General features: G+C 35.2%; 1 protein-coding gene across 2 annotated transcripts in view; it reads left to right on the top strand.

Moving 5' to 3' along the window:
* Nucleotides 1-14,427, top strand: part of SLC30A9 (solute carrier family 30 member 9) — a 34,307-nt gene extending 19,880 nt beyond the window's left edge. For both annotated transcript variants that reach the window (XM_064418300.1, XM_064418299.1), the window contains exons 16-18: nt 2,857-2,986; nt 5,728-5,841; nt 7,306-14,427. In XM_064418300.1, coding sequence (XP_064274370.1) covers nt 2,857-2,986; nt 5,728-5,841; nt 7,306-7,350 — 289 coding nt within the window. In that variant the 3' untranslated portion in view covers nt 7,351-14,427. The remainder of the gene's footprint in view (nt 1-2,856; nt 2,987-5,727; nt 5,842-7,305) is intronic.
* The last annotated feature ends 1,055 nt before the right edge of the window (nt 14,428-15,482 follow it).

The raw sequence follows: 15,482 nt of genomic DNA, 5'->3' as shown, positions 1-15,482 counted from the left end.
CTGTTGGATTAGAAGCATTTTCTTTCATTTAAATATCCAATATGCTTCTCTGCTCTAACGAGGGAAATGCTTTGTTGTACTAATCTTGCTTTTTTTTTTTTAAGACACTTGCTGCATGTTTTTTCCTATTCTGTTTCACCAGTAACAATTTTCCATTTCTGTCTAGTAGCAGGCTTGTTTCCATGTTATCCTTTGGTTTTGATATACTTAAAAAAGTTGGTTTGTATCACACTCTGTGACATTTTCTTCTGCTTCTCTTTTCAGCTTGTTGGACTTTATAATTTCCCCTTTCTTTTCATTTTTCTTAGTAATTTCTAGTTGTGTCCCATGTTTAACTCATGATCCTGAATAGCCTTTCAGAGTTGTTCTCAGCTGGAAAATGATTTGATTTTATTTTTGCTATACAAACATTCAATTCTTAACTCTCATTGGCACCTTTGGTGCATAAATCATTCTTGTGTTCAGTTTAACTGAACTGTGGGAGATTAGCCCTTCATAACTGTGAAATAAAATATGTGATGTGGTACAGACTCTGTCCTGATTCTGTTCTTATGGAGTTTAATCACAGATTCCTAGACATAAGCTATTTTTAGTGACAGTTTCATCTTTAATTTTATTTCATTGTAACAGCTGTTGTGTAGTGGTGCTTCTGTTGTGCTGGAAAATCTGTCATTCTGGTTTGAACAAAACCCAAAAATATTACAACCGGTTGCTTAAAACCAGTAACTTGATGTTCTCTGACAAATTTTTCATTAATTTGAAACTTGCTCTTTTCCCTAGTTAGAATTGATGGTGTCTACTAACCATGCAGAAGCTTCCATAAGCAACCTTTGTAACTTAAGATTTAGCACACACATTTGTATTTTTGAATGATTAGTGATTTTTCTCCTCCTGACTCACTGTCTTATCTTTCCTGGGCAGATTATATGCACTAAGGTAGACTGTTTTCCTTCATATTTATGGAATATGCATAATTTCACTGAATTTTATCAGGCTACTTCTTAATGAGAATCTCAAACACCACTTGTTATCTTCTTGCCTAGTTCTGATAGGCACTTGATATGTCTTCAACATTTTTGAATCACATGGCTCCAAATTATCTTTATTAACCTCATCTATTATTTTAAATACTCTCTTTGGAATGAGGTAGTTTGATGCCATCTAGTTTGCTCCAATTTATACTGATTTGATTTGATAACTTCCCACAGAATAGTTGTGTGAATTGGAATGGAGCTGGAAAGTCTTTATTGCTACCAGTAAGCTGATAGTTCTTTTAATCTGCTTAAATATTTACTAAAATGTATTTTTGGTGTCTCTATATTTAGTTCATGTTCTGTTTCTTTTTTAATATGCTTTCCTCTCTTCCACCCTGAGTATTACAAGAAGTATTCTGTAAAAATTTCCTGTGATTACTCATCTTAAAGTTTGTCTCCTGTTCTATTTTGGCTGTTCATTCTAACAGGCTCCTTCCAACATACATGCTTTCTGCTTTCTTCCTGCACTGCCTGTGAAGTTATTTCAGATTTATAAACATTCAGATACAAAGAAGCATTTCTAGTTGGGAAGAGTAAATTTACTTAAGACAAAGCACGTGCTAAATTTACATATTCTGTGACATGACATGATTTAGCAAAATACATGGAGGTAAAGTTTGTTACTTTGCATCAAGTGAGCTGCATTGCTCATGTGTTAGAATTTACCAAATAGTCAATAATGCATTTTTCTATTAATAAAACTAAAAGTCTTTGAAATCTTTTATGCTTGTTTTACTTTGAAAATGTCAGAAGCAAGAATTCAAAAAATGTGAACCTTTTATTATTTGTGTCCTGTGTTTTAGTCTCAACTTATTTTTTCTGACCTTGATGGGGAAGTATGGAAACTTGCTCTGGAGTGGCAATTTAAAATTTTCTTGCCTTTGAAGATAAACTGAGTTTTTGTTCATGTAATTAGAAAAAAATAAAGTCTTCTATTTTGTGTTTATTTCACTCTTGAAATTTATTACAGTATGTCTTGGTCCTGAGTTTGCTTCTTATCCCAGAAAAATTAAGAGCTTGTTGTTTACTACCTATATTCACATATTAGAATTTGTCCAACAAGCTGGAACAAAACTCTTCTGTAGAGACCCAGAATTTTTCAAGGGACCAAAACATAAACATTAGAGGTTTCATGTTCTAGTATTTATTAGGAGCCTTTAAATAAATATAGATTTTCAGCATTTACAAATAGGTGTATCTTGATAAGCTGTGATTAATAGTTCTGAAGGATCAAAAATGAGTTCCAAACACAATATCCATAACTTTTTCTTAAGTCAAATGTATTTTTGAAAACTCACCAAAAGATCATGCCTTTATCAGCTTTAAGAAAGGACACTTCTATAATTGCAATGTGTCCTTTATTAATTCACAACAGGTTCCTTTCCTCAGAATTGAGGGTATTTAAAGACTATTAAATACTGTCAGGTATGTGCATGAAAAATTCTCTGCAGTGGAAAATAAATTGGACTTAAACTTTTAACGCAGAATGGAGAAATTCTCACATTTTCAATTGTGAAATTTTTTTAATATACTGTTAGTCTAGTTCTGAATCTGTGATGCTTCTGGTTGTCAGCCTTCTATTGCAGTGATTTATAGATGTGTTGGTGTTGCAGAAACCTGTGGAAGTGATGTAACCAGTTAAACATAAATCAGTATTTAATGGAAGTATGGGTGGGGAAAATGAGGTTATTTTGTCAAAGAATGACCTTTTAAAATTACAGGATCATTTTGTGGTGACAGTATTGTTAACATGAGAAGTCAAACTAGCTAGTGGATTGTTCTATGTTGTTTTACGTTGTCTTTGAAAATGTATGTGTTGCAGAGCAATTCATGATGTTAAAGCCACAGACATGGGAATGAGCAAAGTGAGATTCAAGGCAGAAGTAGACTTTGATGGTCGTGTTGTTACTCGGTCTTACCTGGAAAAACAAGATATTGAACAGCTGCTACAAGTAAGTAGAAAAAATTGCATTTGTAACCCTCAATATTTGATACTTACTGTTCAATTTGAAAAATTGAAAGCCTAGACTTGCAAGTAGATGAGATACATTTCACTTCTTCTTTTGAAGGGTTGCAGATGTTCTTTCTTTATGTTAGCATTTGAATGTACTTAGAGAGAACTGTATTATGTGCTGCTGAAAAAGACCGACTTTTGGCCTGAGAAGGAGGAAGGCAGATTTTTTTTTTTAAAACTCATTACCCTTGAGAGTGGTTCAGGTGGTCAGAGCCAGGTGCTAATAATGCCAAGGTTGTGCATTTGCTTCCTGCACTGGCCATTCATATAAGTGTTGGAGTAAATAACCCTTGTGTGTCACTTCCACTCTTAATATTCTATGATTTTGTGATTATTTTGTTAGAAAATACAGATTTGTTAAAAAAAAATGATGAGACCATAATTCTTCCAATACATTTATTGAATTACAAGATCTGCAGTTAAAACTAGAAGCTTGTCACCTGCAAATAGGCATCTGTTTTGGCAGAGCCATTTGCTCTGGGTGTTGGTGGTGCAGTGCTGGGGTTTACAGGTCCAGCCATTCAGATTCAGTGTGAATATGGATTGCCTGTGTCAGTGATTTAGCACTTTGATGATGTTTAAGAATTAACCATCTTTAGTAAGTGTCAGTCTCTGATTTCAGTATAGTTCAGAGTAGCTTTTTTTAAGCCCTCTTTTCAAGACAGAAGTGTATGTATTCTGCTGTATTCTATATGGCAGAATTATGAAATAATTATTTATCTAAATTAGAATGAGAGTTTTAAGTGAGCAAAATGTTTTGACAAGACAATGTTTTTGTTTTCACTGGTACCTTTTTATATACATTTGTTTGTTTAAATATTTCTGCCCTTTCAAAATGAAATACAGATATCTGCATTTTGTCTGCCCATTAAGCATGATTTAGAGTTATGTTAACCTTTAAATTTTACATTACAATTTTTAAAATCATTAAGTCAATATCCCAGTTTTAAAAACATCTTAATGTCAAAATAAGAATTAGATATGTGTATGTATAGTGCAATGTCTGATCTGTTCATCTACAGGACTTCAATTTAATACAATTTTGAGAGGAAGAGCACTGTCAGCTTTGTACCACTGAGACACTGCAAGTTGGCTGGTTTTAGATTGCCAGTTGCTTTGCTGTTGCAGTTTTTAGTACACTTCTTTTCATGGCTTTGTTAGCTTTTGTTCTTTACCTGTTATTCCCTCTGGCAGTTGCATACAGCCTCCACTAGTTCTTACAATACTTGGAGTATTGTTGGGAAAAATCTTCCTGATTGATTCTAGGTTGGCAACTGTTTCTTACACAGGTCATTGTTGTTACATGTAGTAACCTCATGCCAGCTATAAACACATCATTGAAGGGTAGCTCCTTTCAACTGAAGTCAAAGGCAGTGTGGTTGCCTTTTGACCTGTACTTTTTCAAATAAGCAGCTCATTCAGCTGGCACTGCTGTCAATGTTATTCTTTCTGCAGTTGTGAAATATTTGTTGAAATGTTATCATTTAGATTACCTTGTTTTTCTTTTCCTCTTAGACTTGCTGTTATTGTAGTCATGGGTTATTGTGGTTAAGATATGTTTTAAGCTTGCTCAATTACATTATTCCTTTTCAGTTTTAGAGTGGTGAGAAGGGAAAAGAAGTTGCTGCACAAGTCATGCACTTGCATGCACAAGAAGAATAAGTTGTTTCATAGTTTGTATTTTTTTGCAATAACCTATTTATGCTAAACATTATTCAGCTGAGATAAATCACAGGACAAATGTCTTCCAGACAGGTTGGTGTGAGACCTCTAAGCAAAGCTCATGGCTTTAAACTGAAAGGTGATAGACATTAACTAGATATAAGAAAAAACTCTTTACTGTGGTGGCCAGGGTGGTGAGACAGTGGAACAGGTTGACTAGAGAAGTTGTGGATGCCCCATCCCTTGGGGTGTTTAGGGCCAGGTTGGATAGGGCCTCGAGCAACCTGGTGTAGCAGAAAGTGTCCCTGCCCATGACAGTGAGGGAACAAATAGGTGATCTTTAAGGACCTTTCTGACTCAAACCATTGTATGATTCTGTGGCAGTACTGTAGTTCCTGCTTTGGTGCTGCTGATGTCTGTGGTTCTTTGGAGAGTGGAGTTTAACATCCTCTCTTCCTCAATCTCATTCCTTTCGTTTTTTATGTTGTTGGTCTCTTAGTCTGACTTCCTGTCAACTGTCTTCAAGTTTCCGATATTATGGAGGAGTCATACTTACAGCAGTATTTGCCATCCTTGTGGACTTCCAGATGGGTTGATTATGTGATGCCTAGAGACTGCAGTGTAATGGAATAGCAAGAATGTAGAAAATGGAGGTAGAATACACAGGGGTACCCTGCTCTGCCTTGCTGTGAGGAATACCTCAGAAACTTCTAGCAAATGAATGAAATTCTCTAAACTTCTTTGGAAAGTTAAGGAGGAAATCAGTTGAAGATAGAAGAAGGATTTGTATTAATGCAGGTGTAATGACAGAGCCAGCTGTTTTCATCGAATAGATGCTACTCTTCTGTGTCTTTGAGACACAAGAACAGATGATGTTTTCAGAGTAAATGGCAAAAGCTGAAGTGTTTTGTTTGGGTTTTTTTTTCCTCCCTCTTGAAATATGTCAAGACCCTCTGGAGTGCTATTCCTTTATTTTCTTTTCCTCATCTCCATCTCTTAAATTTAATTTCTTCGTAGGAAATTCAGCAAGTGAAAACCCTTGAAGAATTAGAAGCCTTTATGCTTAAGCATGGTGAGAATATCGTTGACACGCTGGGAGCTGAAGTAGACAGACTTGAGAAGGACCTGAAGGTAAATTTAACTGCTTATTAGTGAGTGCTTATTCTGTGATATATATGAAACAATATCTCTGCATCTACTTTCTGGGATTTAATTTGTAAATATGAGACAGGGAAGGGAGTTGATACTACAAATGCAGATTTTCTTGCTCTAGTATTATTATCTAAGTTCTGGCCACCAGCAAATCCTTACTTTGCCACTTATCTATTTATTAAATTTTTTGTTCCATTTTTTACCAACATAGAAAAAATTTCATTCAGTAGACCTGAATCTGTCTTTTTTACTGCACTCTCACAATGCCAGACTATTTATAGGCTGTTGAGATCTGTTTTGGCTGTAAAAAAGAATTTTTTTTTAAACTGGTTCTTAGAATTGTATCAAATATTTCTGGATGATGGGACTGCCATTCAACATCTTTCACTCTTGTTGAAGCTGTACAGTGTTTATTTTATTTTACAAAAGCCTCTCAGCTGTCTTTTTTTTTTTTAATTCTGCAATTTAAATATCCTCTGCCTGATGCAAGAAAGGGTTGTTCCCATTTTTGATTTTGTAAGTATATTGGGGCTGTCAGTCATACCTTCCTGGTATGAATTCAGAACTACAAGTATACTGACCCCCAGATAAATGCAGTCCTGCTATGACTGCTTCTTCTGACCATGAGACACTAATCAAGAGCATGTCTGTTCTTGCTTGGTATATTTGATAAATATTCCAGTTTAAGTTTTTATCCCTAGGGTTGTCCTGTTTAAGAATCAAAATATTATTTTTGATTTTAATTGCACCATCTGAATCAGTTCTTCATGCATGGTTTTTGAGGAGCAGGATCATGCCTAAATTTTTTATAAACATGGATACTGCTTTTTGGTATAGGCATATATATAGTGATTGTGTTGGTATTGAATATGCTTTACTAAATATACTATCCAGGTTCACATGCTGGATGTCTTTGAAGTCATGACTTTCTCATGGATTGTACAATTCATGTAATGGTGATAACCTATTTCTATAATATCAGAAAATGCATATTTCTTAATAGAAACAGTGTTCTGAATCTTTATAAATAGTGGCAGAGAACAAATTATTTCAGCAATCTTACCCATTATTCAGGAAAGTATCTGTTAAAACTTAAAGAAAGTGAGATATGTGTATATATGTGTATCTGAACAGTTTTATATAAAACTCTACTGCCTTGTTAAAATTGAGCGCTCCTCCATACTTTATAAAGCATAAGAACTAATATATCCATGATGTTGGAAAGTATTTTTCAAATAAAATATGACTTAGCCTTCCAAAAATGCCTTTTAATATGGACAATGTTTATTGAAATTCTTCCTCATTTTAAAATAGTCCCTATGTTACCCAGAAAGGGGATTTGTTATCCAGTTGACAACATCATACCAGAAATACATTACTTGTAACCATGTGTAAAAATGTATTTGAAAATTTTCAACATATTGTTTTTAAATTTTATTTCAGCAACGCAATCCTGATGTTCGTCATGTGGATTTGGAGATACTGTAGACTTGAACAGGAGAAATCTTCATGTTGCTACCCTTGTGGAAGAAGTGATGTAAAGGGCTGAAAAGCTTCTGGGATTGCAGTGACCTCAGCACCATACCTCGCTTCCTTTGCCCTAGGCTTCCTGGACTGTTAGCACTGCTTCTGGTTCTGGAAGAGCTCTAGACTTGCAGACAAAAATTTCCATGGAAAAATCAGTTTCAAAAAGCTACTTGAGTTAAATTCCACAGGAGAGTCAGTCCAAGTGTATTTACTGCAATTCAGAACTTACAACTTGAGGTTTAGTTAGGCAAATACAGCAGCCTGAAACTATACAACACATGTAGTTTTCCCATTTGTGTCCCTTTGCAGTCTGTTTGCACTTCTTTAGCTTCTTTCAAGATATCATTAAAGGTTCTTGGGAGATATTAAGATTAGTTAGGAAGAGTTTGTTCCAGTGGAACCTGCCAACCTTAAATTGTAATATTTCAACTGTGTGATTGTTTCACAGTTTTTCTTTTCTATGAGATAAATTGTTTCATATGGGCGCTGGCCTTATCTCAAGTACCATGAGCTGGAAACCTGCTTTTTGCCACCATTGCAACTGCACTTGAGGAAAGCAAGGCTTTTCACCTTGGAGGAGCCAGCTGTGTGGGGTTAGCCAGAGTGCATTGAGCTACTGTGAAAAATTACTGCGTACAAATTTCGGTGCACTTCCTCTCTTTAAATATTGGTTTTTTTCCCTACTTTAACACTTGTTTTCTTATTTGTAAGTATCTTCAGATGTGATCTGGGAGATATTTATGGTAGTGCTTATTAAAAGTTACCTGGCATTTTTGGCTTTTTATATTTTAATAGACTTGATTGCCAGATATGGTCTTTGCTAGAAGAGACGAGAGATGTAGCTGGAATATATAATAGTAAAAAAATTATCTATTTATAATTAAACACATGAATACATTGTATTTTTAATTTATTTGCCTTTAGATATTACCTGAATTCAAAACCACTTACTCTGAATTTTTGTATAATTTGACCTTGCTTGTTTGGGATAGTAGAGTAATTCTATCAGTGGTCCTCAACAATCAGAGAAAAGCGATTAGTTTATACCTTGGAAATGTGAAATTCTAGTGCTGTGTACAATTGTCTCAAGGCTTTCTGCAGAAGGTACTCAAGTTGTACCAGATTCTTTGAGACCCAGTCTTTATTAATAAGGTCATGAGTGGTGAACATGCAAGTTGAAATGTAAGTGAAATAACCGTATTTAAGTAGCACTGAGGAAAAGCCTTTATGCACTTTAATGTAAAATAAGATTTGCTTGTGGGTGACAGGTGGTAATAAGACCATCCTAGTAACTCAGTTGCTGAATAATGGCTGAATTGCTGAAAGAAGAAATATTGATATAAAACACAAGTCTTGAAGATATTATAAGTATTGCTGCAAATAGTTGTGGAGACCAATATGTACAGATTTCACTAAAAGCATTTTAGAATTTTTTTTTCATACTAGGTGTCACTTTAGCAGTGAAGAGTGAGAATTTAAAATAACATGCCTTTTTGACAACTGCAAAGCACTTTGCATGCTGGTCATTTTAAGTAGAAAAACATTCCAGAGTTAAGTTACAGATGGGGCTTCACATACAGTAATTGTGGGTGAAAGGATCTTCTTGGTACCCTTTTCCATAATCTCTATTCACTGGTGGCTTTTTATAGCATATTAACTTATTATGGCTAATTCAAAAGAAGGCTTACTTTATCTGGTTTTCTCCTACTGCAAAGCTAGTTAATATATTAAAGCCTGATCATTTAAAATGCAGTTTAAAGGTAATTTGGAAGTCTCCCATATCAAATAAATAAGGCATATTTTTAGCACATTATAAATAATTTACCTTTCTCCTCACCCTTCTATGTAAAATTCATCTCATCTCAGTATGCACTCTCCTGGTATTAGTCTTATTCATGAAGAGCACTGGAATCTGGTAATGCATAACATGTTTTCTTCTCCCTGGAATATTTATATGGATTTTGAATTTGAATAAACACGTTAATAAACCAGATATTTCAGAAATCAAAAACCTGAAGAGAAGTAAAACTGGGAAAATGTTCTTCCTGCAGAGGTTAGTGAAGACAGCCAATGTGATCCAAGTGGTTTGCATGCTGGAGTTACTGATGAATGAGTAGTGTCAGTGTGCACTTTGCAGGGCAGAACTTTCCCTGCAAGCTTAGTAAATGTTATCTTATTAGCCAAGTGTTCCTGTATCATTTTCAAGAGGAGGTATGAGCTTGTTTTCGTACAAGACATCTGCTCTAAAAGCCTATTAAAATGTTTTTTTTTATTCATTGGAGATGTAATTCATCTGAATTCTGATCTTAGTTTCCTTATTTGAGTCAGAAGAATACCCATTCACACCTTTTGTTTATATTCCAAGAGAGGATTGTGTTCCTTGTCTCCTAGTTTGCTGATTATAGCATCACAATATGATAAATTCAAGATGCCAGGACTTGAGTGGTTTTGGGTACATTACTGTTGACCTGAGGACCCAGTTCTGTTTTTTAAAGTGGCCTGGATGGTGCTGTACTACAAAAAGGCAGGCAGACTGGTTTTGGCAGAACCTTGTAAGTTTACATGTCCTGCAGTTGGATGGAAGTACTGATTCATTGAGCCTGCCAGGTTCAAAAAGGATAGTAATTCCAAGCTGTTACATTTTAGTTTATATATTAAAATTCACAAATTGTTTTTAACAGATATGACATATTTACTGCTTTTTTTTTTCTTTAACTGTCTTTTTAGTCAAAACTTTGAGGTAATGTGGGTCCACTACTTAGTTTGCTTTTATTTTAATGTTTTTGAGGAAAACAATTAGGTAATAAATTTACATTTACATGCTAGAGTCCTCAGATTAAAGAATTGTACATGTGTGGAGGAGTGAATTTTTCTTTATCACAAATGCAATTAAAAATGGGTTTTTTTACAGATTTTAAGGAAATAAGTGAGGATTTACCTAACAATAAAGTTATATTCTAGGATTTTTTCAATTAAGGTGTGGTGTTTTAAAATAATTTATTTCTGTAGACTGGCCTTGCATGTTCTATTTTTTTCAAATTTTGTTCAAAGTATGGCTGCCCTCTCTGCTTTGTGGAAGATTTCTTACATGCTGTGCAGTGACTCATAATTCTGTAAAACTTGCAATGTTTTAAAAGCTTGTCTTAGTGTTCCAATATACTGAATTATCTTAATGTATTTGAAGTCCAAGTTGGCTGGATACTAATAATACATTTTTCTATAGAATTTTTTTTCCATAAAGGATAAAATTTTGAAGTGATTGTCTTTCCCCCAGCAATGAACTTCAAGTCTAAATTGTCTCCATTATACACTAGAATTCTGCTTTTGATGTGGTGTCCCTTTTCCCCTCTAGTTTTAAAGCATTTATTAGGGATACAGTGCTAGTAGTAAACACCCCAGTGCATTACAGGGACTCTTTGGGGGTTTGTGTTCTGGTCCAGAAGTAGTGGGGGGAACACATTTTTTTAAGGACAAGTTCGCATCCTTTATTCCCTGTGACTCATCCTTCAACGGAAGACTTATTTTTTTCTTCCTTGTATTCCCACACATATTTTATTGGTTTTTTTTTATGTGACTCTAACTTTTCGAGGAAGAAGCTATTACGAACACTTTGTTTTTGAAAGCAGGGCTGAATTCTACTCTTGGTCTGTGAATTTTGTACTGTACTTCTTGTTCATTAATAGTTAAGAATAGCGATTACTGCTCTGAAAGCTACAAACCATGTTAGCCAAAACCAAGTTTTCTGATCTTGTCAGATTGTTTTTCATCTGTGTCTGGAGACTCATTTTTAGAGAGATTTCTACTGCCCTCTCTTTGATAAAAGGAGAGTACAGGAATGTTTTTAGGTATGTTTTGTCTAGGTTTTACATTGATTGCAGTCCTGTGTCCTCCTTATTTGTAATCATTTTAGCTATTTTTTCTGTAACAAAGAAAAAAATATGCATTATAGAAGTATCTCTAATAGTGATAAGTACATCAGATACAGTCTTCATACAAAGAGTTTTTATGCTCTTGTCTATTCAAATTTTTGTCTACAGCAGTTGTCTATAGCAATTTCTGAAAATTGTCAATGAATTAATCCTTTTTCTAAACTTGACTTAAATGTTTTCCTTAGAGAGGAAACCAGAGCACCATATTGTTTGAGATTTGAAAAACAAAGAAGTGTTTCCTTTTCTGGTCATGTGTTCTTGAGGCATTTTGACATGGTAGAACAACTGATGAATATTGACTCCTGTACAAAACCTGCCCTTCTGTGCATACCCAAAGGCTTACAGAAGTGAATATAAAATGACAGTATGCTTTTTTCCCTTCTAGCCTAAGTATCATGCTGCTTCTATTCTTATTGTTGTCTCTGAATAGAGAGTACCACTAATATCTTTTGCAGTTTACCTGCATAATGTAAATGAGTTGAGATGTACCAAAAAGGTTTTCTTTTTAACAGAGGGTTTGCATAGTTTAAGTAATTTTTCCTTTCTTGTTAGTGAGACACAAATCATTAAGATCAAAAGTAGACTGTATTACTTAAAAAAAGAAATAGGAATCCAGGCTCTAAAGCACAATAGTTCAATTTTTGAAATGTATGTCCTTTGAGGAAAATAAAACAGAAGCTGTAAGTGGATGTATGGTCTATAGAAACTGCAGTCAGTCAGGCTTTGCTGAAGCAAAAGAAATGAAACTAAAAATATATGATTAAAAGAAAAGAATCCAAGGAAGGAAAAGACCCAAGACATTGAGCACCTGGAAATAGGAAAGGATGAATATCATCTAAAAAACTTCTCCAATCATTATTTCTTATTTGTGGACAACAAAAGAACAGTAAGAAATTATCTTTTATTAGAATGTACAAAACTAGGTAGGATGATGTTTTCTTTCTTTCACCAATATTCTGATAGTTGAGTAATTTCCCCAGCAAAAACTTTTTTTTCCCCCCTATACTGGAAGTCAGAGCCCCTGTCTAACGATGTCCTGATACGGTGTTCAGCCTTGCAGGTCCAAACCTATTTGTCCACTGAAAGCTGCTAAGGGTGATGTTGTAATCTGAGTTTTTGTTGGTGAGGTATGTGTTTGGTAAGTGGAGAGTGAGTAATGTTATTTGTGGAAGTGGGAGCTGGAATGAATTAAAGAGAAAATTAATTGATTCTTTTAGACAGAAGATGACTGAAGCACCATACTGAACGTGCTGTGGGAAGAGAAGTGCTCTGCTCTGAGGTCTGCAGAATTCTTGCAGTGGACTGTAGTCATTGATGAATACATCAGTCTTTATTTTTCAATTTGCTGAGATGTCTGTGGATAAGCAAGCTTTCTGATTAAATCACATTCTGAAAAGGAGATAAAACATTCAAAGTGTAATGTGAAAAGGATGTATGTTTTTTAAATACCACAGATGCTATAGCACATTATAACAGATAGGCAGAAAATATTCTGTATTACATAGGGTGCTTGTGGACATTTTTTGCCTCTAAATCAAAGCCACCAATTAAAATAAAAGGTCGTGGCTACTTTTTATGAGTGTTACACTAACAGCAAGCCCAGTCAAATTTTTGTATAGCCAGCATTCATAGCTCTGTTCTGAGGTGCCTGTTAAAATAGTGGAATACAGGTCCATAATCTAGCATAAATTTGTTTTTTGTAATCTAAATTACAAAATTAGACTGTGTTTAAAACTTTTGAGGTTGTGATTAGCTGCTTCAAGTCTGAAGTCAGAAGGAAAAAAAAGCTGTGATGTATAAATGATGTAATATAAGAGGGATTTTGTAAGTTTCTCTTCAAATAAAATATGCTAAAGGACTGTGTGAAAAGTGCTTGAAAAATGCCTAAACTGTTTGGAAAGCATTTTGGCTATTGCCAAGATGGTACTAAATTTGAAAGTCAACAGTGAGGATTTTTCACTTGTGGTAGAACTTTCAAAGGGCAGTGTCAAAGTCAAAATCCATTTTTCCATGCAGCCTTTTAATCAGATTCTCCAGCCCCCTCCCCACCCCACGCCCTGCATTTTGGTGTATTGGCTTTTTCATTCTGTGTCTTGGTCACTCCATATTAGTATGGGGAAGTCATTTTGATTTGTGAGGTGTAGACATTGGAATACTTACCTGCATATGTTCTTTGTTTTGTAATTATACTTGAATTCAGTACATTCTGTATCGTGGCTGGAAGTTGTAATTACTCAGTAAAATATTGCATAGCCAGTAAGGGTCGTGTTCTGTTAATTTAAGCAATTTTATATGAATTGGAAAAGTAAGCAATAACACTGACTTTAGGCAGCTGATAGTTGTCTGTGTTTCTGAATTCCAATTGCATATAACTATTTTATAGATGCAAAACAAAGGTTCTGTCTATTTGTGCTAGTTATTCACTGCCTTCACGATGCTGGCACACACTGTTCAATAATAACGTGTGCTGGGTAAGGGAGCGACATGCCCAGGCTGGCCAAGGTCTGTGTTTGTTCTCTGAACCTCACTGGCAACTCTGCCTTTCATCTAGTTCACTCCCTGCCCTCAAAGAGGGTTCCTGCCCCAGTACTGGGAAAGCTCTTTCTGCCTGGCTCAGAGGCCCCACTAGCCCTGTCTCTGGTTTGACATCCTGACACCTGTCCTGATCCCAGTGTAAGGATGACATGTAGAAAGGTACAGATGGATTGCATGTCTGTACCTTGACATGTCTGTCAAGGGTGTGAAGAATTCCTTGAAAGGGTTGGATTTATGTGTTGGGCTTGCATAGTAACCATAGTTTCACAATCCCAGCAAAGCTGTCCAAGCCTCTTAAGAAAAAGCTTGAAATTAGTCAGCTTAGAAAGGATTTAATGTACTGTCTGGTACACTTAAGTGCCACTTTTTATCACTAATACCAATAAAACTGCTTATTTATCCAGTTATGGGAAGAACTACTTCTAATTGGGCTAAAAAATTGTATGTGGTTGGAAAGAAGAGTCAAAAATGTCAGAAATCTGGCTGATGAATTGGAGAAACTTGAAAAATTGGTTTTTGTCTGTATGGTATCAGATACCAGAAATAAACTGGTCAAGCAACATTTTGCAGGAAAGATTTTGGCTGTGCACTGTGTGTCCTTACTGCTAAAGATGTTTAATTTCATAGTTAAGGGACTCCCTTTCTGAAGGGAAGTTTGTTGGTTTCCTATGGTTTTGTTGTGTTTGTTTTTTGTCTCTAATGAACCAAATGGCACAAGATCCACCTGAGCAGAGAAGTGACAGACTTGGGAGCCTCATCTCTTGTCTATTTGAGGCCAAGTTCAAATACTGGGCTGTCTTTGGGCTGTTAGACCACCAAGCAAGTGGTCTGAGCCACTTTGAAAGAGGGAGAGAGCTCTGTCATTTCACATAGTGTAACCTGGAATCTTCAAAATCCTTTCTTTATTTGCTGTCTGTGGCATTTATTGAAAGGCCATTCCAAAATAATTGTGTTAAATTGGGGGTAGTGGGTTGAAGTGGGACCTTGCAGTCAGCTGGTTGAAGGTGATCTAAAAAGTCCTATTCAAGAATGAGTTTTGTCTGTCTTTGCAAATATTTTATGAGGGACTTCTTAAAAGATCATGGAAAGTAAACCTTCCTTTAGTGTTTGAATTAAACTTTTTTTGAAAACCCTAGGAAAAGTGACATAGTTTCTGCTTTCACAGAAGTTGTGCCAGCTCAGCTCCCAGTAAATTATGAGTATTGATTTACCCAAGCTCTTTGTGATTTTATTAATTTTTTTTAAATTTAGACTTCAGTTCTGATGCTGAATTTGGGCTTAGAGAATCTAGAAAAGATCTTACTTTCTGATACCTGAGGTGACTGAAATGTTATTCACTGCCCTAGTGTAAACTGATATTCAGTGTTGTAGAGAAGTATTTTTTTTACCCCAAATACTGATTCAACAGCAGTTTACCATTAAATCAGGCTACTCTGGATACACAAAGCATTAAGTTTAGGGTTTAAATGTGGGGGTTTTATTTTTCTCCAAGGTGGTCATAAAGAAAATCCATCTTAAATATGATGCACGTAAAAATGCATTCATATATGAACCTCTGTCTCTGAATGTTGCAACTGTGCATAGGTGTCTTTGGCTGCAGATTGGTACTCACTGATGTTTCTCATGAAA

This window comes from Passer domesticus, chromosome 4 (assembly GCF_036417665.1).
Source record: "Passer domesticus isolate bPasDom1 chromosome 4, bPasDom1.hap1, whole genome shotgun sequence".
Lineage (NCBI taxonomy): Eukaryota > Metazoa > Chordata > Aves > Passeriformes > Passeridae > Passer > Passer domesticus.
This window is presented reverse-complemented; position numbering and strand designations above follow the sequence as displayed.